At 42.9% G+C, this 25,267-nt stretch overlaps 1 protein-coding gene across 23 annotated transcripts in view; it reads right to left on the bottom strand.

Moving 5' to 3' along the window:
* DLG2 (discs large MAGUK scaffold protein 2) overlaps positions 1-25,267 on the bottom strand; it is a gene marked incomplete at its 5' end in the record, with an annotated part of 2,112,028 nt that overhangs the window by 70,970 nt on the left and 2,015,791 nt on the right. For 22 of the 23 annotated variants that reach the window (XM_079707355.1, XM_079707356.1, XM_079707361.1 and 19 more), the window contains one exon: positions 1,634-1,810. The exons of the other annotated variant lie outside the window; for it this stretch is intronic. In XM_079707355.1, the coding sequence (XP_079563481.1) occupies positions 1,634-1,810 (177 nt within the window). The remainder of the gene's footprint in view (positions 1-1,633; positions 1,811-25,267) is intronic. 23 annotated transcript variants of the gene reach the window in all.

Below are 25,267 nucleotides of genomic sequence, written 5' to 3'. Positions count from 1 at the left end.
CTGATTAATCACATCAAAGCAAACCAAAATGCATGTTGCCTTGACATTTTTTTAAAATAAATGGAAATGGAGAAACACAGAATATATACTAGTCCTGAGTTACTGCTTTGAATTCAGAAAACACTGCAAACTACAAACTCAGAACATCCTCTCAAAGCAATGTCAGGCAATTATGCAGGAGCCCAGAGGTTTAAAGAACTGTCTGCTTCTGGGAGATTCATAGGCATAGGCTTAGAGGGTGGGAGGGAGCAGCTGCAGAACAGTCAGCCTGCTGCCCTCTCCCTACATTCACCCTAGGCTATGTGGCCCCAGGCAGAGAAAAATGGGGGACCGGTCTTCTCTGGGGTGCAAATGCCCCACAGAGTTATTTCTGGCTAATTTCCATCTTCCCACTATGGCTGGTGCTAGCTCAGTCACTGGGTCACTGTGCATGCGGCAGCACTTGAATACTCAGCTTCATGAGGATTTTTTACATAGGTATTTGGGGTGTTTGCATATGAGGAGGGGAGCCCTTTGTAGCTCGAGAAAAGTTAGTGACTGCTTTGAATAAGCATTATTTCTGACTTTGACTTCATACCATATCTCTTTTCTAGGGCGCAGATAAGTTGTTTCTCAGACAATATCTTAGTGCCAGAAGGACACTCATGGGAAGGAAAGTTCCTTTCTAGTGGTAATGGTCAGAAACCGCTGGGACAGATGAAGGACGTGGCTGTTCTGAAGCCTATTCCCGCCTTTCAAAAGCAGAGTCGAAGAAATGCTTAGAAGAGAAAGAACATAATAGTCTTTACTTGGGAATTATATACAGAACTAATTATCTGAGTGAAAGTAGGGAGTGCTAGGTGGGGTGGGGGACAAGAGTAACTAATGCTGTAAAAAACAGCTGTAAACCCACTCTTTAGACCTCACCAGATGTTTGACAGCTCTTATCCCGAGTATCTGATTTTGTTTATTTCCCCAATGGAACTGTCATTTTATTTTTTTTTAATTTAAGCATACTTGATTTACAATGTTGTGTTAATTTCTGCTGTACAGCAAAGTGATTCAGTTACACATATACACATCCTTTTTTAATATTCTTTTCCATTATGGTTTATCATAGGATACTGAATAAAGTTCTCTGTGCTATGCAGTAGGACCTTGTTGTTTATCCCCAAGTATCTGATTTTGGAATGGAGGCTTTTAGTCTTTTCCCATCAATATCTGGAAGTAATACATAGCCAGGACATCAGCTTTGTAAATAGTCTACTTTACTTGGCTTTCACCTGGCCTTTCTATAACCGTATCCAGTAAATTATGAACCTCTAAAGTAACCCCTCTGAGTTTTTCAGTATACAAGCTGATAAGCATAATCTTGAACACATGAAAGCTGCTAAGTTTTAGGAAGGCAGAATAAGCAGATCCTCTTTCTTCCTTTATGCTTTATCACAGTTAGCAGTTTTGGTAAAACCCTAACATGAGAAGCATGAGAATATTTAATTTGTGTCACCTGTCATCACTGACAATTTCCCCGCAGACTGACTATCCTACTCAAATAGATATTTTGTGAACAGTCTGCCACATCTTCATCTTCCCTCACCTCCACTCCCTGGAGAGCTGAGCAGCAAATCCTCTGAAACAAAAAAGGCATTCTTACCTCCGCTTGCTGGGGATGACCCCCATCTCCTCACTGTCGCCCTCTAGCGTGACTCTCCTGGCTTGCCACCACTCATCATCAGAGGCGTTGATAACATGGAGAATGTCTCCATATTTAAAACTAAGTCCTTGACTTGGCAGCCCACTGTCCTTGCTCTTGTCGTAGTCAAACATGGCTCTGGAGGAAATGGCAAGAGAGAAAACATCGTTAGGAATCTCTGGCAGCACAGATTTAGGATTCACCGTTTTGATTGTTCATTCCTGCCCTGAGAACCCATTGCCCATTGGATACCAACTCCCAGGACTAACCCCTGGAATTGCAGTCAACATTCCCACTGCTTTGGTCACAAATCACGATTAGTTCTTACTTCTCCCAGGAGGTTGCGAGGCAGGTTAGTACTCTCTCACTACAATCAAATTTTACAAATCACTAGAAAGAAAGAATGAAGAAAACCATGGCATCTTTCTGAATGCAGCATGGTAACAACTTCCATGTCCTCCCACAGGGGACTGGGACCCTTCCACTCACTGGAGTATTGGACTATCACTAAAATTGGATGGTTGCAGAGGTTAATTTAATGACATTACTAAATGCTCACAAAGCAATAATGAAAATACACCTATGTTTATGTGTGTGTATATAGACACATAGATCAAAATATGAACAAGGGACTTCCCTGTCAGTCCAGTGGTTAAGACTCCATGATTCCAATGCAGGGGGAGAGGGTTTGATCCCTGGTCGGGGAACTAAGATCCCACATGCCGCGTGGTGCGGGCAAAGAACAAAAAATGATATGAACAAGATAAACTGCTTCCATAGTATACCAAGCCTATCTCATCATTGCATTTATCATTCTGAATTGTAATTCTTGCTTTATGTATCATGTTTTCCCCACTAAAGAGCCTTTGCTGAGCCTTTGCTGAGCCCAACACGCTGTAATATGTATGACTGATGGGGTGAGGGAGTTGGAAGCAGAATTACAATGATGATTGAGACCTCAGTGACGAGCTGTTGTCCCAAGCAGCTGACAATCTGTCTCAAGTTTTACATTGTCCGCCTCCTCCTATATATCCCACAAACCATCACCACACACATACAACATGAGATTTCCCCGGAGAAGCAGATTTTGCCACGTCCCTGTTTATTCCCCTTTGATTCCATTCTAAGAATTTCCTTAGACTGTAGCCACTACGCAAGCAAAACTAGCTAGATCTGGTAAACAGGTCTGTCTAAAATCACTGAGGACCAAGTATGATTCTTTTTCTTTCTTTCTTTTTTTTTTTCCTCATGAAAGAAATGTCACATCTGCTGTCATGGCAACCCAAAAGAGCTGAAGGCAGCATCTACAGCTCTCAAATACTGCAGGGGAAGTTGCATTACTTGCAACACAGCCCCTCCTTCCATTAATTCTGTCCCCAGGTGATGGAATACGGGCTGGGTGGGGCAAGGTCTCAGCTCCTAGAATGACTCATTTCCACCCTGACCATCTGCATCTTCTCTACCAAAGACTTCACAAAACCCCAGCCAGGAAAAGGGGACTGAGAGAAGGCAGAGACCCACTCCTGACTCTGTCACTTCTCTGGCTGGCTGATGTGACACAAATTAACATTCCTGAACCACAGGTTTTTAAATGTAAACTTAGTCCAATAACTATATTCACGTGGCGCTGCGGTGAGCATTAATGACATAACACATCGGATGCACCCGGCCCATGGTAGGTGCTGTGTAGCAGAGTGCAGTATAATAGCGGCTAAGAAACGACTCAGGGGCCACACTGTTAGGGCCATGTCCTGGTTCTACTACTTCTCTTCTTACTAGTCACATAGCTGGTAACCCAGGCAAGCGCTCTAGACCCTCTTAGGCCTCAGTTCCCTCATACATAACACAGTGATGACAACAACAGCGATGATAACAGCACCTCTATCATGGAATTGTTGTACGGATGAAATGCTACCTAAGGTAATACATATAACGCATACACAAAAGTGCCTACACGTAGTGACAATCTTTAAGTATGAACTGTTATTATTATTACTACCTCCTTTTCCCCTTTTGAGTGTATACTTATAAAAATCCTTTCTATGGATTCTATTCTGTGCAAAAGAGAGTTAACACAGCAATCCTGAGATTACATCCTTAAAAAGGCCTGCTTACAAGGACAGCCCTTGGCTGACATCTGGGAACTTAGTTTTGGGGAGGGTTCCTACCATTTCCTATTAAGAATGGCTCACTGTGCCTAAGCTGTTTATATAAACAATACCATTTAAGCTGAATACTTGCTTTTCCCTTGGGAGTCTGGAATTGCAGCAGGTGCCAGGCAGAGAGGGTGCCTACGTGACCAGCCTGCAATAAAATCCCTGGACACTGAGTCTGTAAGGAGCTTCCCTGGTAGACAGGGTTTTACACCTGTTGTCACGATTTGTTGCTGGAGGAATCAGGCATATCCTGTGTGACTCCACTGGGAGGGGACTCCTGGAAGCTTCACCTAGTTTCCTCTCGACTTTGTCCCATGCAACTTTCCCTTCACTGAGTTTGCTTTGGATCCATTTCCTATAATAAATCACAGTCATGAGGATGACTATGCTGAGTGCGATGAGCCCTCCTAGTACATCATCGACCTTGAGAGTTGTCTTTGGGACCCCCAACACTCGCTCTCTAGATTGGAAGGCGTATTCACATACACTTCCTCATTTGTGACTCAATACATTCCTACAAAGAAGGCACATGGATATAGTACTTCCTATCCCCTTTTTACAGATGAGGGGCAAACCTAGCAAGGACCCCTAACTAACCCCAGGACACATGGCTTAGAGGCAGCAACCTGGGGCTGGAGTGTGTGTCTCCCAACCCTAAGTCCTAGTTCGGTGCTCTTCACCTTGTTCCCACCCCCCCCCCCCCCGCCTCAATCTGGGAGGTGGTGAAGGTGGTGACAGGGTGGCAAGGATGATAATCATGATGACAACCACTACTTATGCCCATATTAGGGGGCCTGGCACTTGGTATTCATTGTCTTATTTGACATAGTAACAACCTGGAAGGTAAAAATTAGTACCCCTGTTTTACAGATGGCGGAGGAGGTTCAGGAAATTAAGGAACCTGCCTTAGGTCACAAGTACACACATGGTAGAGACTGAATCTAGAATAAGGTTTGTCTGACTCCAAAACCCACATACGTGGCCATTTCATTTTCAGGCTCAATTTCCCAGCCTGTCGCCCTCTGGCTGTGCTCACGACTTAGCAGTACCAGGAACTTTTCATCTTCCCTTCAGAGCTGACCACCTCTTCTCCCCCAAATCCCTGCAGTTCCCTTACTGCTCAGTTCTTGTCCCAGTATTCCTATCCTAAGGTCCCCAAACCTCTAGTTTGGCTCCAGGCTCCTTCTGGATGTAAAGCGTGGGGAGTGGAGGTAGAAAAGCCATCAGGAAAGCTGGCAGATGGTGGCCCAGAAGGCAGGCTATAGGGTCAGACTGCCTGGGTTTGCAACTTTTTAACTGTGTGATCTTGAACAAGTTACTTAATCTCTCTGGGTTTCAAGCTTTCTTTTCTTTTCTTTTTTAAAAAATAATTTATTTGTTTGTTTATTTATTTATTTATTTTTGGCTGCACTGGGTCTTTGTTGCTGCGCGCGGGCTTTCTCTAGCTGCGGCCAGCAGGGGCTACTCTTCGTTGTGGTGCGTGGGCTTCTCATCGCGGAGGCTTCTCTTGTTGCGGAGCACGGGCTCTAGGTGCGTGGGCTTCAGTAGTTGTGGCATGTGGGCTCAGTAGTTGTGGCTTGCAGGCTCTAGAGTGCAGGCTCAGTAGTTGTGGTGCATGGGCTTATGTGCTCCGCAGCATGTGGGATCTTCCCGGACCAGGGACTGAACCTGTGTCCCCTGCATTAGCAGGCGGATTCTTAACCACTGCGCCCCCAGGGAAGTCCCTCAAGCTTTCTTAACTGTAAAACTGGCATAGTAATAAGACCAGCCACCTCAAAGGGTTGCAGTGAGGATTAAATGAAATAAGATATGTAAAGTATTGTAACACCAGCCTGGCAGTAGCAAGTGCTCAATAAATGCTAGCTATTATTACTATGATAATTATTATTCTGAAAAATGCACTGGGATTTGAATCAGGGGATCTGGGTCCCAACTGTGCCACTTAGTAGCTGTCTTATGGACTGTGTACAAAGACGTCTAAAACACCTTACTATCCTCAGGACCCAGTACAGTGCTGGGCACAAAGTAGACCCTCAGAAAGGTCTGTGGAAATATTTCAGATGACCTTTGAAAGCCCCACTTCTTTCAAGCCTCAGCGACCCTGCGTGTAAGGGGAGGGGAATATAGACCAATCCCGAAGGTCCCCACCAGGTCAGACATTAATTCTACTGGGCTTCATTCTAGTCCCAAGTATTCTTGAGGGGAGATTTCCCACCCTTGGGATCAGCAACATGCTCTTTCCATGAGTTCTATTTATCTTGGACAATCTGCCCCTCTAGGATTACACTGATTCAGACTTGTCAGGTCCCTAAAAACAAGCAGCTGACACATTTCAGCAGCTTTTAGTTCCTTTGGATATTAATGGAGCGTCACATCTGGGAAAAACGCTACGGTGTCCAATCACCTATTTTAAAAAGCGATAAGCTGTTTCTAATTTGCTTTATGTGCTAATTCATCACAGCAACTTTTATAAAATGCCATTAAGACTCACACTTTCCACCCAGGGTGCTTTAACAAGTCCATTAGACAAGTAGAATTAGACATGAATAATGCAACGACTCTCCCATCCCTCCTGCCCCTTCTGCATTTCAACATGTGGTGGCCCCTTGCCAACCCGGGAAGTCTAGGAAAGGAAGCGGGGGTGGTGAAGCAGCTGCTTATCCTCATGGCTGTGCAACCTGGCTGTGGAGACCTAGGTACCAGACCGAAATTGTGCTTTTTAAGTGTCCCACAATATGCTAGACTTTATATTCATTGTCTCCCTCAATTTACTGGGTAGGCAAGCCAGCATACGGGTTATATGCCAAGCTTTGGAGAGAGAAAAGTTCCGGGTTTAATTCCCAACTCTGTCATCCCTGGTTGTGAATTTGAGGCCTGTGACTTAACCTCTTAGCTGACCTCTTAACCATAGATGACTACTCCCTCATCAGTGAAGCGCAGGTAAGGATGGCATTAACTCACAAGATTGTTACGGAGATACAACAACGGGATGGTGCCTGTAAAGTACCCAAGACCAGCACAGAATGAATTCCACTTTGTTAGATTACAATCCTGCCACGTAAGCATTTTTGATCTCATAAAGGAAATGAGAGTCAAAGAGCCAAAATGAAAAAAGCTAGTAAGTGGCAGAACCAGAATTCAAACAGACAGATGTGTCTGAATCAAGCTCCTGACTGTAAGAACCCAGCCTGGAACTCCCGATAAGGAATGTTGTACTTAGATCTCATCCCCAAAGATTTCATGATTGGATGATTGCATTGATGATGACACAGTGGACTAGACTTCAGAAGAGAGGCACATGTATTTTACTGGCCCACATTCAGTTCTCACTGCCCTGCAGTGCATATTTTAGCCTTGTGTTGCAGATGAGGAAACACAAACTTGGATAAATTAAGCAACATGTCCAGTGTCACACCAGCTATCAAGGTGTATTCCAGCTGTCATGTTCTATGCCTTTGTTCTTTAAGACACTTTGGAGTGGGCTTCCCTGGTGGCGCAGTGGCTGAGAGTCCGCCTGCCGATGCAGGGGACACGGGTTCGTGCCCCGGTCCGGGAAGATCCCACATGCCGCAGAGCGGCTGGGCCCGAGCCATGGCCGCTGAGCCTGTGCGTCCAGAGCCTGCGCCCCACAAGGGGAGAGGCCACAACAGTGAGAGGCCCGCGTAACGCAAAAAAAAAAAAAAAAAAAAAAAAAAAAAAAAAAAAAAGACACTTTGGAGAAATGAGGTAACTTTCCATGTTGCTGATATCTATGTGCCTCATAGGATTGTTTGTGTTGTGAAGGTCATTCTGTGTCATCTCCCTCATCAATCCCAAAACTCATTCACTGGGAGTTAAGTGCCCCTCTCATATACTCTTATCTCATCCTGTATTGTGTTTTTTAACATTTGCAAATTCTAGTTTGTATGAGCATGGGGGGCGGGGAAGGTTCATATTCCTCCTATCCCCAGAATCTACGCCATAACAGATGCCCAGTAAAAGTGATTTTCTGTTATTCAGTCTATCACCTATGCTTGTCACAGGGCAATCCCTGGAATTCAACAGTTTGTTTTCTTTCCTATAAGGCCTGGGCAGTTGGAAATAGCAGGTAAGGAAGGCCTGAGTGACACCCAGCGTAGGCCTTCCTGTCTCTCTTAGGAAATGATGAACATATGGGTCATATGTGTGACTAGTGTCTCTCAAGTCAGAACATATCCATCCCAGGTAGAGGGATACACGCAGCTCTGTACCAATTACTCCTCACATCTCTTTGAGGAGCCACCCACACCCCTGTGGATGAGTCATCATGTCCAAACTTACTGAGCTCTATCAAGGCCACTTATTTCCCCACTCACCTCAATAATGAATTGCCTTCGGTGAGAGCGGTGGCTAAAGCCGCCACCAAATCAGTCTTAGTGGATGGGAACACGTTAGCCTCTGTCAATCCTTGTAAGAGGTCACTGACCACGATGCCATTGTTTATTGAGTGACTGCTGAGCACGTGGTAGGCCTACAACATACATGTCAGGCACTGTTCTGGGTATTTATTATCCGTGATTCAAAAGATAGCCCTTAAAATGCAGGCATTGTTCCCATTTTACAGAAGGGTAAATACACTATATGCCATGGACTGTGGTATCCCATGGGTTATACCTTGTAATCATTAGTAACCTAATAAGGCAGGTTTGTGCTCTTTAAAGACACTCTTCTCAGCACACAAGTGTTTCCTTTTATGTTACAGGGTTGTTGGGAAAATGTCAATTTCTACTGGACCCAAGGAACCAGGCAGTCACTGTCATGACTGAAGGTGGAACTAATTGGGCACCGACCAGAGATCCTCACAGCCTGGGCCTCTGCACAGCAGTGGCATTTTGATTATAATCAGGGAAGAAGCATCATTTCTGGGGGCAACAACTCCCTGTCTCTCTCAGTCTCTCCTGAGTCTCTAGTGCTCCCAATTCCCCGAGGGACATGGCATGAGCCTACTTCACATGTCTAGAGGTCTGCGTGTTGATCATTTCAGACAACTCATCATCAGGGCCTCCAGGGATGGGGCCCATTCCAGGCTGCCTTCCCTCTCTCCCGGGGTGTCCTAGCATCTGTCAGGTTGGTTTACACTGCAGCGCTGACTGACAGGCTCCCCCATCTGAGGGAAGCAGAGGCAAATCTGAACCTGCCCAAAGGCAGGCTTGACAGACCACAACGAATGGTACTACAGGTTTCAGGGCTGGGTGAGGTTGTAAAGATTAATCTTAAAATCATTGTCTTTTTGGCTTCCCTGGTGGCGCAGTGGTTGAGAGTCCGCCTGCCGATTCAGGGGACACGGGTTTGTGCCCTGGTCCGGGAAGATCCCACATGCCGCGGAGCGGCTAGGCCCATGAGCCACGGCCACTGAGCCTGCGCGTCCGGAGCCCGTGCTCCGCAACGGGAGAGGCCACAACAGTGAGAGGCCCGCGTACCGCAAAAAAAAAAAAATCATTGTCTTTTCCCCCAGATGCCATCAGCTGGCTACTCAGAAAATGAAATATGGGAAAGTGGAACATGGCCAGGATGAATAGCCCAGGTTTTATGACAGTTCTAAAAGCTCTTATGTTCTGGCCTTGTTTGTCAGACAATCAAGATATATTAATCAAGATATTTCAGAAAGGCTGACAAAGCCCTGACTGTAGCCTTTTATTTCTGATCTGAGCTAAAAATGTACAGCAAACTTTGGTATCTACTTTTTAGGGTATTACTGTCACAAATTAGTAAGCTTGCAGTGGAGAAAAGAATATCCTGATTTGGAATTTCATTATTGCTGATACACAATTACCATCTAAATATTTAAATTTATACACAGAAGACTCAGGTCGTTGCTCTGCCATTTAAACAGCTGTGTAATTTTCATCTCTGTACCTAGGTCTCCCAAGGGATAAAATGAGGGGCAAGAATCCCTGTCCAACAGAGTCCTTATAAGAATTACATATACCAGGGCTTCCCTGGTGGCGCAGTCGTTGAGAATCTGCCTGCCAATGCAGGGGACACGGGTTCGAGCCCTGGTCTGGGAAGATCCCACATGCCGCGGAGCAACTAGGCCCATGAGCCACAACTACTGAGCCTGCGCGTCTGGAGCCTGTGCTCCGCAACAAGAGAGGCCGCAATAGTGAGAGGCCTGCGCACCGCGATGAAGAGTGGCCCCCACTTGCCGCAACTAGAGAAAGCCCTCGCACAGAAATGAAGACCCAACACAGCCATAAATAAATAAATAAATAAATAATAAAAAAAGAATTACATTGGTTACCAGAGCTTTTAAAACCCAGTAAGTCCTCAGTGTTTGTTCATTGAGTCTAGAATCTAAATTTCTTCCCTGTAAATTCCATCCCTTTTTTCTAGTGTTGCTCACTGGAGCATAAACAAAGCAACCCTACCTCTGCTTTCCAATAACACTTTCTTTTAAGTATTTACTGAATGACTAGTGATATCAGCTGACACGTGCCAGACCTAGAAGAAGGTGTTGGAGAAAGTTCATTTCTCTCATGAGCAAATAAAAAAGGGGAGAAAGACATCCAAGAATAGTCCACACAACTACCCCAAATCCTTAGTGGTAGTTTATCAGGGTTGGTGATGAAATTCACATACCACAAAACCAGACTATTGGATAATCACTTCAGCTCTCTCAATACTGAGTTTGTTTTGTTTGTCTGTTTGTTTATGAATTTCAGAAAACTGGGTGGAAACTACAGGACTAGACTGAGGCAAGAGAAAATCTGGAATTAGGGAAAACTTCACCTCAAAATCTCATATATGTCCATAAAGGCTCCCATTATCACCTGTTGAATGAGGGCAGATAGAGAAGACAGAGATGGTTCCTTACTCACCCAGGTAAAACACTGAGTTCAGGATGTGGTTTAACTTACATGCATGGAAATGAGATAACAGTTATTTAAATATTATATGCAACATTATTTACAGAGTGCCTGTATGTGCCAATCATTATTATGTGCTGAGGGCTCAGAAATACACAAGAGGCTTGCCTCCTGTCCTCATGGAGCTTAATATTTGGTTGAGGATACTGGTAAGGGATATATTCGTTCGGCTACTCAATTATTCATTCATCAAATATTTATTGAGCACATACCAATGATGATTCTGGAGCTTATCAGTGAATGAAAACAGACAAAATTTCATGCCTTCATGGAGCTTATATTCTATTGAGAAAAGATGGGCAAAAAACAATAAATCTAACAAATAAGCAAACACTGTATTAGGTTAGGAGTAGCTAGTTGGTATAGAACAAGTTAAAAATAGAGCAGAGTAAGAGGTATCAGGATTTTGAGATGGGGTAGAGTTGTGGTGGTGATGAAGGTTGCATTTGTAAATAGGCTGGTCAAAGTAGGGCTCACTGAGAAAGACATCTGAGCCGAGGCTTGAAGGAGGCGAGGGAATTAGTCATGCTGGCATCTGAGGAAAGTGTTCTAAGAAGAGGGAACAGCCAGTGCAAAGGCCCTAAATATAGTTAAAATCGAGCATAACGTGCAATATACTAAGAATTAGTGCGGGGTGCCACAGGATGGCACAGCAGGATCCCCCATCAGGTGCTCAGCAAGGAGTTGATGAATGAAGGGACAATTCTCCCAGCTCCACTAGCTGAGAGGTGGTAGCACCCCTCCCACCCCATCCAACTGACTAGACATGTCCTTCAGGCTTTCTCCTAAAGGGAACCCCTTCTGTAATAATAGTGACCTCACATCCTGAAGACTCAGTTTTCTTCCCTCAGCCTCTCCCCCTTCCTACCTCTCCTTGGAAGCATGCACATGAGCTGGGCCATGGAAGACTTTCCCCTCTTCTCTTGGACATACTCTACCACAACTCACACGGTGTAGATGGAATTTTTCAGCCAAGAATTTTTCTTAACATTGTTGAACAAGCTGACACACTGACTGGATATAAAAAAATAAGCATAAAATCATTCAGCAAATTTCAATCCATTCTTTGAAACTCGTGACATTCTCTGGGAACCCTCTGAGCCTATCCAGAGAGCCTATCCATTCCCCTCTCCATGCCAGGCTGCAACCTTGTACCTGGCCTTATTCTTGCACTTAGCAGGTGGCATTTTAGTTGATTAGCCTGTGGGTCTACTTCCCTGCTCGACAGCTCAGCTCCTTGGGGTTAGGACAGTGTCTCGTTCGTCTCTGCGTCTCTCTCACAGGGCACAGAGGAGGAGGCATGCACAACACAAGGCTAAACTGAACTGAATCGAATCAAAACCCATGCTCTGTGACTTTGGAACATGACTTCACCTCTTTGGGTCTCCTGCGGTTGCCTCATGTGTAAAATGGGATTTAAAATACTACATTTTATCACCCTTTTTTCATCCTCATATTTTGAAAGTTAGGATGCATCTTACCATCAACGCCATCTTGTAATTTAATGGACAGCATCTTTCCTTTCTTGGTGACACACAGAGTGCATCTTATAGTCAATGACAACCTAGATTCACTGAAACATGTTAGGAACCATCTCACAGTTGTTGTGAAGATTGATTAATTATGGATGAAAGGCCCTCAGATCAGTATATGCATATGTGTGTGTGTGTGTGTGTGTGTGTGTGTGTATAGCTGCTCTTGTGTTGTTATTTATTGTGGGTCATGTAGGGTCACGCTATCTTTCTCTCCTTCTTCTGTACACATTTGCAAACCCCTGTGGTACTCTCTGCTCAAGGACTGTTCAGAAAGTGCTCACAGGCCAAACGCTGTGCTATATAGCCTGACTTGTTCAGGAAGAGTTCTGTTTAGCAGTTTTGCTTACTTGAATGAAGTGTCTGTAGAGAATGTCCCTGGTTTGGCCAGTAGTTCAGGAATTTAGGGAAAGAAAAAGGAACTAATAATATCCGGAATATCAGTGTTTATACTTTTAGTGTTTATAGATTCTGTGAATCTTGTTAGTATCTTATTCCATCAGCACAATCTTTTAACTTTAGCACTAAAGTTTTCACGCCAGAGCATTTTCCATGCACCTAGTGTTAAGTCATTCATTCATTCATCTATTGAACACCTACTACATGCCAGGATAATGGAAAGTGTCAGCCAGACCTGGGAGACTCCTCAGCTGTGCCATCTACTTGCTCTGCGGCTGTAGGCACGGTCCTTAAATTCTGTTTATTAATGTGTAAAGACTAATTTCTGCCTGCTATGTACTAAATGCCTGTATCCCCCACAAAATTCATATGTTGAAACCTTACCCTCCAATGTGGGTCCTTTGGGGGTAATTAGAATTAGATGTGGTCATGAGGGTGGATTAGCGCTCTTAAACGTCATGAGAGAGCTTGCTTTTTCTTTCTCTCTCTACCATGTGAAGATACAACGACAAGTTGGCAGTCTGCAACCCCGAAGAGGCCTTCACTGGCACCCAACTGTGCTGCCGCCCTGATCTCAGACTTCCAGCCTCTGGAACTGTGAGAAATAAATTTCTGATGTTAATAAGCCGCCCAGTCTACGGTTCTTTGTTGCAGCAGCTTGAACTGACTAAAGATACTGTCTAATAGATGTTGCTGGGATGGAATGAGGTAACACATGTAAAACTCCTACAGCACGGTGTCTGGTGTATAGACACTTGGAAAACTGCAAGAATAATATGTACTGGCACAGAAGACTATGTTACAACTCAACTTTTATGGGGTGTAGGAATGATTTAGTCCCAATTTTCATTTTAGTATCAATCTATTTAACATTTATCTGGCTGGCTCTTCCTAAGTGCCAGGCTTGGGGCTAGTGGTTCTATTGGCAGTAAATGGAAGGAGAGGTTGGAGTAGAGATGTTTCCTGTGGGCTGGAGTGCTGGGCAATGGCTCGCTTTCCCTAATGCTGTTCTCATTCCATTTGGTGAAGCGATCAGATAGTCCTGTGGGACTGCTCTAAAACAGCCAGTACACATAACTTTTAGGTGCCTGACGCCATGCATTCATTCTTTCAGCTGTAGTTAATGAACACCTATTATATGCCAGGCATTATGCTAAGTATTGGAGTTTTAGTGGTGAACAAGAAAAGCAAGACGCCACTTTTGGAACTGAGGAAAGACAGATGTAGAAGAAATAATTACCAGTACAATACATCTTAAAAAGCAGATGGGGAAATAACCCATGAGAATATTCAGTGGAGAAAAACAGAACCTACTCTGGGAAGAATGGGTTAGGAAGGCTTCCAGGAGGAGGAGCTATTTAATCTGAGACCTGCAGGATGAGTAGATGTAGGCAGAGGCAATATGCATTCAGAGGCTCTGAAGGAAGAAATAGCAGGCAGTGAACTTGAAGGAAGACCAATGTCCTGGATGGCCCAAGATGAGACCAGAGAAAAAAGGAGAGGCCGGGTCCCAGAGGGACCTTGTGAAACACTTTCTCCTCCTCACAGCGTTGGGAGGCCATTAGAGAATTTTAAACAGGATAGTGAGTTGATCAGATCTGCACTGAAAACATCTTTCTGGATGGAAAGTGTAAAATGGATTGGACAGAAGTGCACTGGGCAAGAGCTGATGCCGAGACCTCAGGTAGCAGGCTGAGGTAGTAATACAAATGATGATGGCTTGACCAGGGTGGTGGCAACAGGGTGGACAGAGCTTCCAGATATTTACTTTGGCCAGTATCTATCTGTCTCTGTCCCTCTCTCCCACCATAATCTAAGGGCAATGTTTTCAAAGTTTTATTACCAGAATAAACGTGTTTTTTTTTCTTTAAAAGAAGGCTTCTGGAAACATAACAATTACACCTCTAACTGAAAACAGGGAGGCGGGACTTCCCTGGTGGCGCAGTGGTTAAGAATCCGCCTGCCAATGCAGGGGACACGGGTTCAAGCCCTGGTCCGGGAAGATCCCACATGCCGCGGAGCAACTAAGCCCATGCACCACAACTACTGAGCCTGTGCTCTAGAGCCCGTGAGCCGCAACTACTGAGCCCACGTGCCACAACTACTGAAGCCCATCGCCTAGAGCCTGTTCTCCACAACAAAGATGAGCCATAGCAACGAGAAGCCCGTGCACTGCAACGAAGAGTAGCCTCCGCTCTCCGCAACTAGAGAAAGCCCACACGCAGCAATGAAGACCCAACACAGCCAAAAATAAATAATAAAATAAAATTAATTAATTAAAAAACAAAAAGAAAGAAAGAAAACAGGGAGGCAAAAGAGAACTTTTGGCCTCTCTTCCACTCCAACTGCACAGCAGCCCAAAGGCCCCTGAGAAGAACGCTGGGACTCCTTAAATCAGAGCGTGAAAATCTCCAACCTAGTACATTACTCCCAAGCACTTTAAAATGAAGAAACCTCTCTCTTCTTTTATTGATGTTATGATACCCCCAAACCCACCTCCAATTACTAAAATGTCTGATTGCTTTCAAAGTGGAAGCTTGATGAAAATTCTCCTTGGAGCATTTTGGAACAGGTTAGCAAGGCCTACTTGAAATAACTAGAGATAACACCAGGGTGTTTCAAACTCTAATTACAGAACTCTGCAGGATGGAATTGTGATTAGTTTTCTCTCAAAGAGTAAAGAGCATCACTCAGAATGCATTTCAACAGATATTTATTGCATGTGTTTTGAGGAGAAGACCCTTTTCTGTTCTCAGAGGTTGTTTATATTGACAAGCTGAAGACAGTTCCTTAGAAGAAGAAAGTCTTCTTGTTAGAATGTCAACACTTTCTAAGCGAACAAGAGAAAGCTGTGGGGCACATTCAGTGGAGCGTGTGTATGGACTGAGAGGAATCTGACAGGTAGAGAAACATTTCTTCTAATGAGAGGAGGAAGGAATGAGAAACTGCTGCTTAATACCATTTTTCATGTTAGCCAAGGGTGGGCTTTGATAAAGAAGCCAATGGGAAACCCTGAAGTTGGCCAGTCAGGTCTGATCGAAGTGTGTAACTGGGCAGGAAAGCATGAGGGGAACTCGGCCACGACAGTTATTCCTAGAATAGTCAGCACCCAGTGGAAGGTAAGCTGGGATGATGCCTAAGGTAAGTTTGGGGAAGATGTCTGGATGAGAAGCCAGAGGGGAGAACCATTCAGGCTGCCAGGCTGAGCCTTGGAGAGTGGCCCTTTGAGCTAGCGAGATCCACAGCTCTAATCATCAGCCCGTAATGTGAAGCCATGACTGCCCTTTCCCATCCCACGGTCCCATTTTCGGTGATCGTTACACTGCCTGCAGACCACCCTGGAAACAGCCCTCTGTTCCTTTACTTGTTCTCTGTCTGCTCTCTCTTCTCACCTGGGTCCCGTCATTTATTAAGTGCTTCTTAGATGTCCCCAATTCTGTGTTCAGTGCCGAAGGTAAAAAATGAGTAAGATGGTACCTTTGCCCTCACACAATGTATGAGTCTAATAGGTTAGACAATACTGTCAGCACATCAATTATATTTAGTTTACTAAATGCAACAGTAGAAGCAGTACAACTTGTGGAGGAAACCAAGCGCTGCCCATGCTGAATGATGAGTGTGACTCTCCTGCAGTCACCCACTTCTAATGGACTGGCTGGATCTCATGCTCTGTAAGAACGCAAGCTATTTTTGATGGTGCCAGGGGTTGAGCCACAGAGTAAAAGGAAACGTTTTGTAACCTAAGCTCTTGGCAATAACTTTTAAGGCTGGAATTTCATCTGTCTTTAGGAACTTCCCCATCACCTCTGATTTCAGCAGGGATATTTGATACAAGCGTCAAAGAAATAGTAATGTCTAGGCTCTGCATCATGGCCATACATTTGGCTGGTGTGCTTTTTGCCTTGAATGAAAGGTTGGAAATGATAAACGAAACCCATAAACAGGCTTATGTTGCTCATAGGTATTTCATCACTGAGTTTTAGGCATAACAGCAACTGGCAGTGGAATAATTAGGCAAGATGAGTGCTCGATACCCATCAGAACTGCCAACAGAAAGAAGGTATTGGGTTTTAAAGAAATGCCATGCAGACTGGTAATTTGGGGTAGTAGGGAGCAAGATTTCCTGTTTGACAGATGGGTGAGCATCCTAAGAGGACCAGCTTGTTGTGAAGTTAATCAAGGCAGACTGTTTGGCAAGAAAGAGGCTCATTGCCTAGGACAGATTTAGATCAATTCTGGCAGAAAGGAATATCCACAAGAGGCTGTTTTCAATTTCATTTAATCAGTTAGGAAAGATGGAGTTACCGACATCAAGTGGGAGAAGGATATGAAATCTATAAAGTAGGGAAAGAAATGTGTATTCGAGTGAAGTAATTTGTCTGATAATCCACAGAGATGTGGGCTTTTGTAATTTCATGGTAAAGTCACAAAGTTCATGATTTCTCTAAATTGGCTCTAGAGGTAGTCCCTTACTTAGTTCAATGTCTCCCACTGGTATTTCTTATGTTTCCCTGCTCTCTCTCTCTCTCTCTCCTTTTTTTGTTTTCAAAATCTGATACATCTGATAAATAACTCTTTTGTGGCTTTAAGCCATATAATGTTGTCTTGATAAAACTGTTAGAAGTTTAAAATTTTTTAAATTTTATCGGTGTCTTGTCAGTCTTTTTTGACATATGACATGAAAATACCAGTTTTGCATTCTTTTTCCAGGTAAAGATGCCTTAGTCTATCTATTATCTGATAGCATGGGGTTCAAGAGGAGGAAATGAGGAAGGAAACTAATGGTTACTGAGCACCTGCCATTGGCTAGACATTAGAGGAGGCACTTTACATATGTTGGCATTAAATACTAAGAGCATTATGAATTTGTTATTAATCTCTCCATTTTACAAACTGAAAAAAATGAGGTTCAGAGATATTAAGTAATTTGACCATGGTTACCTAGTAGGCAAGTGACAGACCTAGGAATTGAACCCAGATCTGTCTCTTGTGTCTGGACTATCCACTGTATATCTGCCTCTGTACGGCATCTTCTCTCCCAGAGAAAAGGATCACGTCCTTAGAGCTCAGGACATGACTGATTAATTAAAACACATACTTTCATATTAACATCCATTTATTCAACTTACATGAGTTAACCACATACTACATGCAAAAAAACAGTGCTGGATGCTCTGTGCGTGTGTGTGTGTGTGTGTGTGTGTGTGTGTGTAAAACATGCTCCTTTCCCTCAGTGAGAGTCTTGTCTAGAGTGGGAAATATTTATATGCACAAATAATTATAAGACAAGGCATAATGTCAAGCATGCATGAAAGGATGACAAACAACATGCTACTGAATAAACTGAAGAAAGAGTAACATTAGTTCCAATGACCAGAAAAGGTTTCAAGGAAAAGGTGGTGTTTTGCATATGCATTGAGGAGTGCATATGACTTGGCCAAAGAAAGATGAAAATAAAGAGCATTAGAGGCTGAGGAAAAAGAATAAACAAAAGCATCAAGTTACAAAAGAATGGTTTAGGTGTAGAGAATTATCTATTGTCCAGAACCCTTGGAAATTACTGAGTTTGCTTGGGTGTGTGGTGGGAAATTAGGTTGGAAAAGTAGATGGAGGACAGTGTATGGAGGAATTTGAAAGCCCTGATGAGGAGGTTAAGTGCCATTCTGTATGTAGAGAACCCTACTCTTGTAATCTCATAATCCCATCGTGCATATGGTTAGGGCAATAGTAGCCATTTATTCTTTTATGCATGGATTCAATGAGTGAATTTTGAGAAATGAAGCAGGTGGTTGGAAATGAGAATTTACGCTTATGAGCAAGTCAACTCTAAAGACAGGTTTAAGTTATTAGCCCAGAGTTGATCACTGAAGTCATGTTTGGCCCTCTACCCTTCTCTCTCAAATTAATAGAGAACCCCAAGTTTTAGCCAAATACATTGCTATGTAGCTAAAAGACAACATTTCTCATATTTCCTTGCTAATCCATGAAACTATGATCCAACAAACAAAATGTAACCAGTAGTGGTATATGGTACTTTCGGAAAATCTACTTAAAAGGAAGAGATCATATTCTTCTGCCCTTCCTGCTTTTAGCAAAGCACATGTGATAGCTGGTGCTCTAGCTGCCACATTGGACATTGAGGACAAGGATCTTACCCTAGGAATGGCAGATCAGTATACTGGAAGGAGTCTGGAGGTTCCTGAAAAATTTGTGGACTGCCATATGAGCCCTGAACAGCCTATTGTGATGCTTCATATATACATGAGATAGATAGCAACTTCCTGTTTAAGTCACTGTTTTTTTATATGTAGTCAAACTTAATCATTTCTGATATATAACAAAATTAGAAGAAATTGCCAAGTGAAAGTGTAATGGGAGAGAGGAGAAGCCTGAGGACTGAACCTTGGAGAGCATCTACATTTGAAGAAGTTCAAGAACCTGGAGAGGGCTTCCCTGGTGGCGCAGTGGTTTAGAGTCCGCCTGCTGATGCAGGGGACACGGGTTTGTGCCCCGGTCTGGGAAGATCCCACACGCCGCGGAGCGGCTGGGCCCGTGAGCCATGGCCGCTGAGCCTGCACGTCCGGAGCCTGTGCTCCCCAACGGGAGAGGCCACAACAGTGAGAGGCCCGCGTACCACACACACACACACACAAAAAAAAGAACCTGGAGAGTTCACAGTCAAAGCCTGATTAAAGGTGGAAAGTGTAGGTGAGTTTGTGTGTGGGGGTGGGTGAGAGATGGTGGTGGAAGTTTCTACCCAGTCTAAAAGTCTGTTTCCAGAAATAAAAAACAAAGGGCTGATGGTGGAGCCAATAAAAACTAGGGTGATCCAGGCTACTTCCACGAGCTAGGACTGGATTATGCAAGGCCAATTTCTGCTCCTAACTTTCCAATCATTTAATTCACTCCATCTCCCCTGGGGTAGAATGATCAGGAAGGACAGGAATGTCTAAGGAATTTCCAGAAGGTCAAGTGGGGGAAAAGCATTCCACCACAAATAAAACAGGGCCTTTGATTACAGCTATACTTGAGAATAAGTCTACCTTAAATCATTCTTTTGCCCTGCATTTGGTACCATAAATGAATGCCCCTTCTCTGTTCTAGTAAAGGCTATATGAAGTCCCAAACCTTCCTACTGGTGATTGCAAGGGGTGAGTGGTGAAGAAGTGGCCCCTGCCCCCTCTACCCTGCGCTCTATCTATGGCTCTGCATCCCGTAGACCTTCAGATCCAAGCACTGGCAGCCATTTGTAAGGAGACTTCACCAGGTTCTGCAAATAAAAGGTAATTCCAATTTTCCTCAAAGATGAAAAAGCCCTATTATTTGTACTGTAGCTTAGGCGTAAGGGTTTCCCAGATGCTCAAGTCTGTTTGTTAATTATTATTTTCAGAGTGCTGACAAGTTGTTGACAAAGCACCTTCATATATGTTATTCATGGTAACCCCATGATAATCAATTTTATTCTCTTTGATTTATAATGAGACCCAGAGAAGATGATGAAGAGAAGGTAGATGATGAAGACAATAATAATATAAATAGCTATCATTTACTGAGTTACTACCAAGTACAATGCAGAGTGTTAGGAACATAAATTTTTTTTAACATTCACAGCAATTCAGCAAAGCTGGATTTAGTAGATCAATTCTATAGATAATAAAATTGAGATTCTAAGAGTTGAAGTGACTTAAAGGTCACACACTAGTAACTGGTTGAGTCAATACTCTAACATCTTCTGGCTGCAAATCCTTGGGTCTCTCCCCTACACCACAGTGAACGTGGCACTAGGGAGCGAGCATTCATGGTACACTGAGACGTACCCCTTGCCAGGATTTTTCTTCACATAAACATCGTAGCTGACCCTGTGATGCCCCAGGAAGCTGTCATTTACCCTTCTCCGCCTTGGGGAATTGTTAGGGGGTGAAGATACTAATAAGACACGCAGTTCATTGAGATCACTGAAAGAAGCCTGAGCTAGAAACACAAGGCTATAACTGGCAATCACTATTAAGGCTTTTATTTGAATAATGCAAAGAATGTTTAAAGAGTAAATGATGGGCAAATGATGGGACTTAATTAGTTTATTTCATTATTATTATGCCAACAGAATTATTTTACATCGTTTCTATGCAAATGGGTGCACAATTTAGTTCAATCTGTGCTTTCTGTGTATTGAAAGAATAACTAAGGATAACAAGAGAACCATTTGGTAAGGTTTAAGTAGGCTTTTCCTTTTCTCCAAAAACTGATTTTCTTTCATGTTTCTTTTTACTCTAATTAGAAATCAAAGGTAAACTAACATGGACCAAATGTGTACAGCAGACTCTAGTTCTTCACACTTCTTGTGCATCTTATTAATCCACATTCGGTCTGTAGGATCCCATTGATGAGTTGTTCCCTGCACGTGGGGAGTTGGCAGTAATATTTTTTCCCAATTCTTTACTAATGGGTTTAACTTTGAAACTTTTAAATTAAATGGTCTTCGATCATGCCCCACGCTGAAGCCGTGAAAGGTCTTTTAAGTAAAACCAAAAGGAGTTTAGGATGCTTCTGACATAGTTTCTTAATAAAGAAAAGCCATTTAAAGTGTTAACATAGCATTAAGTGAGGATTTTGAAAGTTCTTGCTTCATCTTGCCTGCTCTCTGTATTCTAAGAGTTGCAGAAGAAATTCTAAAATACAACCTTTTGTAAAACTTGATGAGGGGACTGGCGGGTAACAATCATATTAAGAGCTACGGTTTTTTTTTAGCAACTACTGTGTGATGGGCTCTCTGCTAAGCAGTTCATAGCCATTATTTGAATTCTCATAAGAACCCTACAAGGAAGTAATTTTTTTATTTTTACCCTTGTTTTGTAGATGAGGAAATTAAAGTCTAGAGAGGCTGTCCATCTTCAGTCAAGATTCATCTGATCAAAAATGAGAGCTTATCTTACAGAGCCATTGTGAGGATTAAATGAGACAGTGCTTGGCACAGTGCAGGGTTGCTGTTTAAATCAATACTCATCTTATCTTGATACCCCTTTTCAATACTAGTCTCAAGCATTGCACTGTCTCCTTAGCATTTGAGTTCTTGAAATACTTCTGTCTGAGAGAAAATGACAGTGACATGATTCACTGTTTTGATTTAATTTATCAAACAGAAGATATTTGGTCTGCTGGCCATATTTGCTGGTTGCTCACCATGGACCAGTTCTAGCATATTTTTGGAAACTGCTTGGAAATTCGTAAGATGATAGTAATTATGTGTATGCTTGGGGGTTTTCCACACTAAAATCATCAGCAGATATATCCATGTTAGGTATTGTAATCTTAAAATGTATGATTGTCCACTAGTGACAAGATGAGGTGTTAGTTTGTGATTCTCTTTTTAACTTCCACCCAACCATTTATTTCAGCAAAATATGAAAGTCAATAACTGAAAATTGTAAACAGGCATGAATGTCCTGAGACGCTGTAGGCAGAAGTAAGACAGAATGCCCTGGAATGGGGCTCAGAAGCCCTTAACCTCAGTCACAACTCTCTCCCTGATCACCTGGGTGGCCTTGCTCAAGCCACTCCTCCTCTAGCTGCTTCTCAAGGTTGTCACTTGTAAATAGAGGACACTGTATTCTGGCAGCTAAGTTCCCTTTTTTCTTTAACCTGACATGATGAACCAGAATGGAAATTCTGCTATTTGGCAGGTAATGTTAGGGCTAGAAAGGAAAGAAGCCTGGTATCTGTGCTTGGTACCTGGACCTTACTGAGGCACCTAACCTCTCATCCACTGATAAAAAAAATTTTTTTAAGTGATGTAAGTGAAAGGTTGTTTACATTAATTATTAGTGGGTTATCTACCTGTTTTGAGAGGAATGATTTTCTGTCCATAGGGATTAAATAAAACAGCTCCATCTCTCATAATGACTAATAATGCCTCCCTTTCCATACCATCATCATCATTATGTAGCCAAGACAGAAAGGTATTTGGCCAGAAACCCAAGAACAATTTATTTGCTTCTGAACTGACTGGATCAAGGAAAGGGACTTGACTCAATATCTTTTGGTCACAGTCCACAAGGAATTTCACTTCAAGTTGCCATTGTTCTTCAAACATACTCTAATCCAAGGAACTAACATAACTGTGTCATAACTGTACAGTTATCGATCTCCCCCATTGGCCTAGGAGCTCCTTGAGGGCAGAGACTCATCTTAATGACTATGGTATCACCACTGACTAACATAGTCTCTGACACAGACCCCTCATTACAGAATAATTAAATTAACCATTTCTAACTATTATTTGATCTTGAGACTACAAACCCAGAGGTCATCTTCAGTATTCGGTTACATCAGAGGTTATATTACTACAATTGTGCTGAGGAATCAGTTCAGATTGTAATCTGAAGCCTTCAGAAGCATTGACAGCTGCATCCTTAACTCACCTCTCAAACTGGTTATTCAGCAAGTGAACCAAAACATTATACCTCCTCTTCTCCCTACCTCACTGCCTTTGGAGTTACATAAAACACTTTGATTTGCATCCAGAAAATTGAGAAGGAGAAAAAGGCAGACAGTATAATACAACAGAGTCTTTATGAAGTCCTTGTGCAATTTTAAATATTCAGCAATTTAGGTTGAGAATATGATAGATACAACCTATAAATCAGATTTAAAGCAAACCAAATTTTCTCAGAAGTGGTAGGAATCTCTGCTCAATGCAGAGTACACAGTGGAACAGTTCGCAGAGTGTATTCTGCCACTGAATAACTATTTAAATGCTGGATTAAACAATGTTCGCTTACTACAGAGTCCTTCAGAGCCGTTAATGTAATCATTTGCATTGTGAATCTACAAGAAGAATATATAATATGCAATTGTTTCATATACACTTGTAATAAATGATTTGGAAGAGCACATCTTAGAAAACGCTGGTTTAGTTCAACTTGAACATTTCATAGATAGGAGTACTATCAAATGGTTTACCAAGTAAGAAGACTTATTCGAGGGTATTCAATTTCCTTAGCGTAAAGCAGGAGTGGATTTCAGGGTAGTCTGGTTTCCAGTCCAGAAGAGTATACCTGTTTCCATCAGGCCATACTGCGAGCCCCTACTAGACAATAAGAGAACTTTCTGCAGTAGCAACACTGTCTCTTCTGTCTCATGAAGCCCTGTTTGTTGCCCAATAATTAATGGCATTTTTAGTGTGGGTTGCGATCTCTAAGATACTTTTGATTTTTAGTACAAAATGACTTTCCTAGAAATATAATTTTGCAGAGGAAGAGTACACAAGAGAAGTATGGCTTAAAATTCACCTTTTGGGTGTTTTGTAATAATTTAGGGCTACTTGCTTAGCTGTTGAACAGAAATACCTGGTAGAAAACAAAAAACAAAAAACATAGAGTGCTGGGCACAGAGGATAGAGGTCATTTTCAAAACAGTCAGCAGGTCTGTCCTGTCTATGGGTGACTGTCCAGAAGCCTAGGCCCCAGATGACCCGTCCAGAATCCTTTTCTTTCTGCCCATCTAATCCCAATCGCATTTTTCAAGGTCCAACTCATGTTTGATCTACTGTTTTTTAGAAAAAACTCATGTTTTTTTCTACTGAGTGTTTTCTGATAATTTCACCCCCGCCCCCACCCCACCCCTCCGTCCTCCATAGTCTTTACTGATCTCAGTTGGCTGAACTGCCATGTGATGGAATCGGAAGAGCTAAGCTCTTCTTAAATCCTAGCTCTGCCTACACTGTATCAGCGGTCCCCAACCTTTTTGGCACCAGGGATCGGTTTTGTGGAAGACGGTTTTTCCACGGATGGGGGAGGGGGGAATGGTTCAGGTGGTAATGAGAGCGATGGGGAGCGATGGGGAGCGGCTGTAAATACAGATGAAGCTTCTTCGCCTGCTCACCTGCCACTCACCTCCTGCCGTGCGGCCCAGGTCCTAACAGGCCCAGGGGTTGGGGACCCCTGATCTAAAGAACCTCATAGTGAGGTTAGTGAGAAGCTACATACATAGTGAGAAGCTACACACACACACTCACACACACACTTAAATATGATGCTTAACATAGTGCCTGGTATAAAAGTGTTAAGAAATAATTCTCTTTCTTTCTAATTGCTTGTATATTAGACCAATCTGCCAAACGAGACTAACTGTTAAGGGCAGAGGGTATATCCTACATTTTTTCTCTTTTTCTTTTACTCTCCACAATGCTAGGAATTCTTTCATCAAAAAACCATCTGTTAAATGCCTCCTAGTAACTGATGAACATCTCACAGTAGGTGTTGACAATTTATTCTATAATACAGTGAAGCTTATGTAAGAGTAAGTCAAATGAGTATGCAAATTCCTGAAAACAGTGCCTAAGCAACTAGTAAGCACCATTATTAGCACCACTCTAAAGTAAGAACATTTGTTTTAGTGCTGTGCTAAAACTTAGGAAGAGTTATTTATCTTGACTCTATCTCAAGGGCTAGTGATTTTTACCCAGGAACAGCAAATCCAGTTGAAAAACTATTGATGGAAACAGGGCAACATAAACAGGAAGAAGCCATCTGATTCTTAAGTCTTAGGTGACTCATTGTCAGCCTGGAGTAAACAGGTATGACAAAACTCTATACGTACAACCTCAGAAGGGATGCACAAGGATGA

Source organism: Hyperoodon ampullatus, assembly GCF_949752795.1.
Source record: "Hyperoodon ampullatus genome assembly, chromosome: 7".
Taxonomy (NCBI): Eukaryota; Metazoa; Chordata; class Mammalia; order Artiodactyla; family Ziphiidae; genus Hyperoodon; species Hyperoodon ampullatus.
This window is presented reverse-complemented; position numbering and strand designations above follow the sequence as displayed.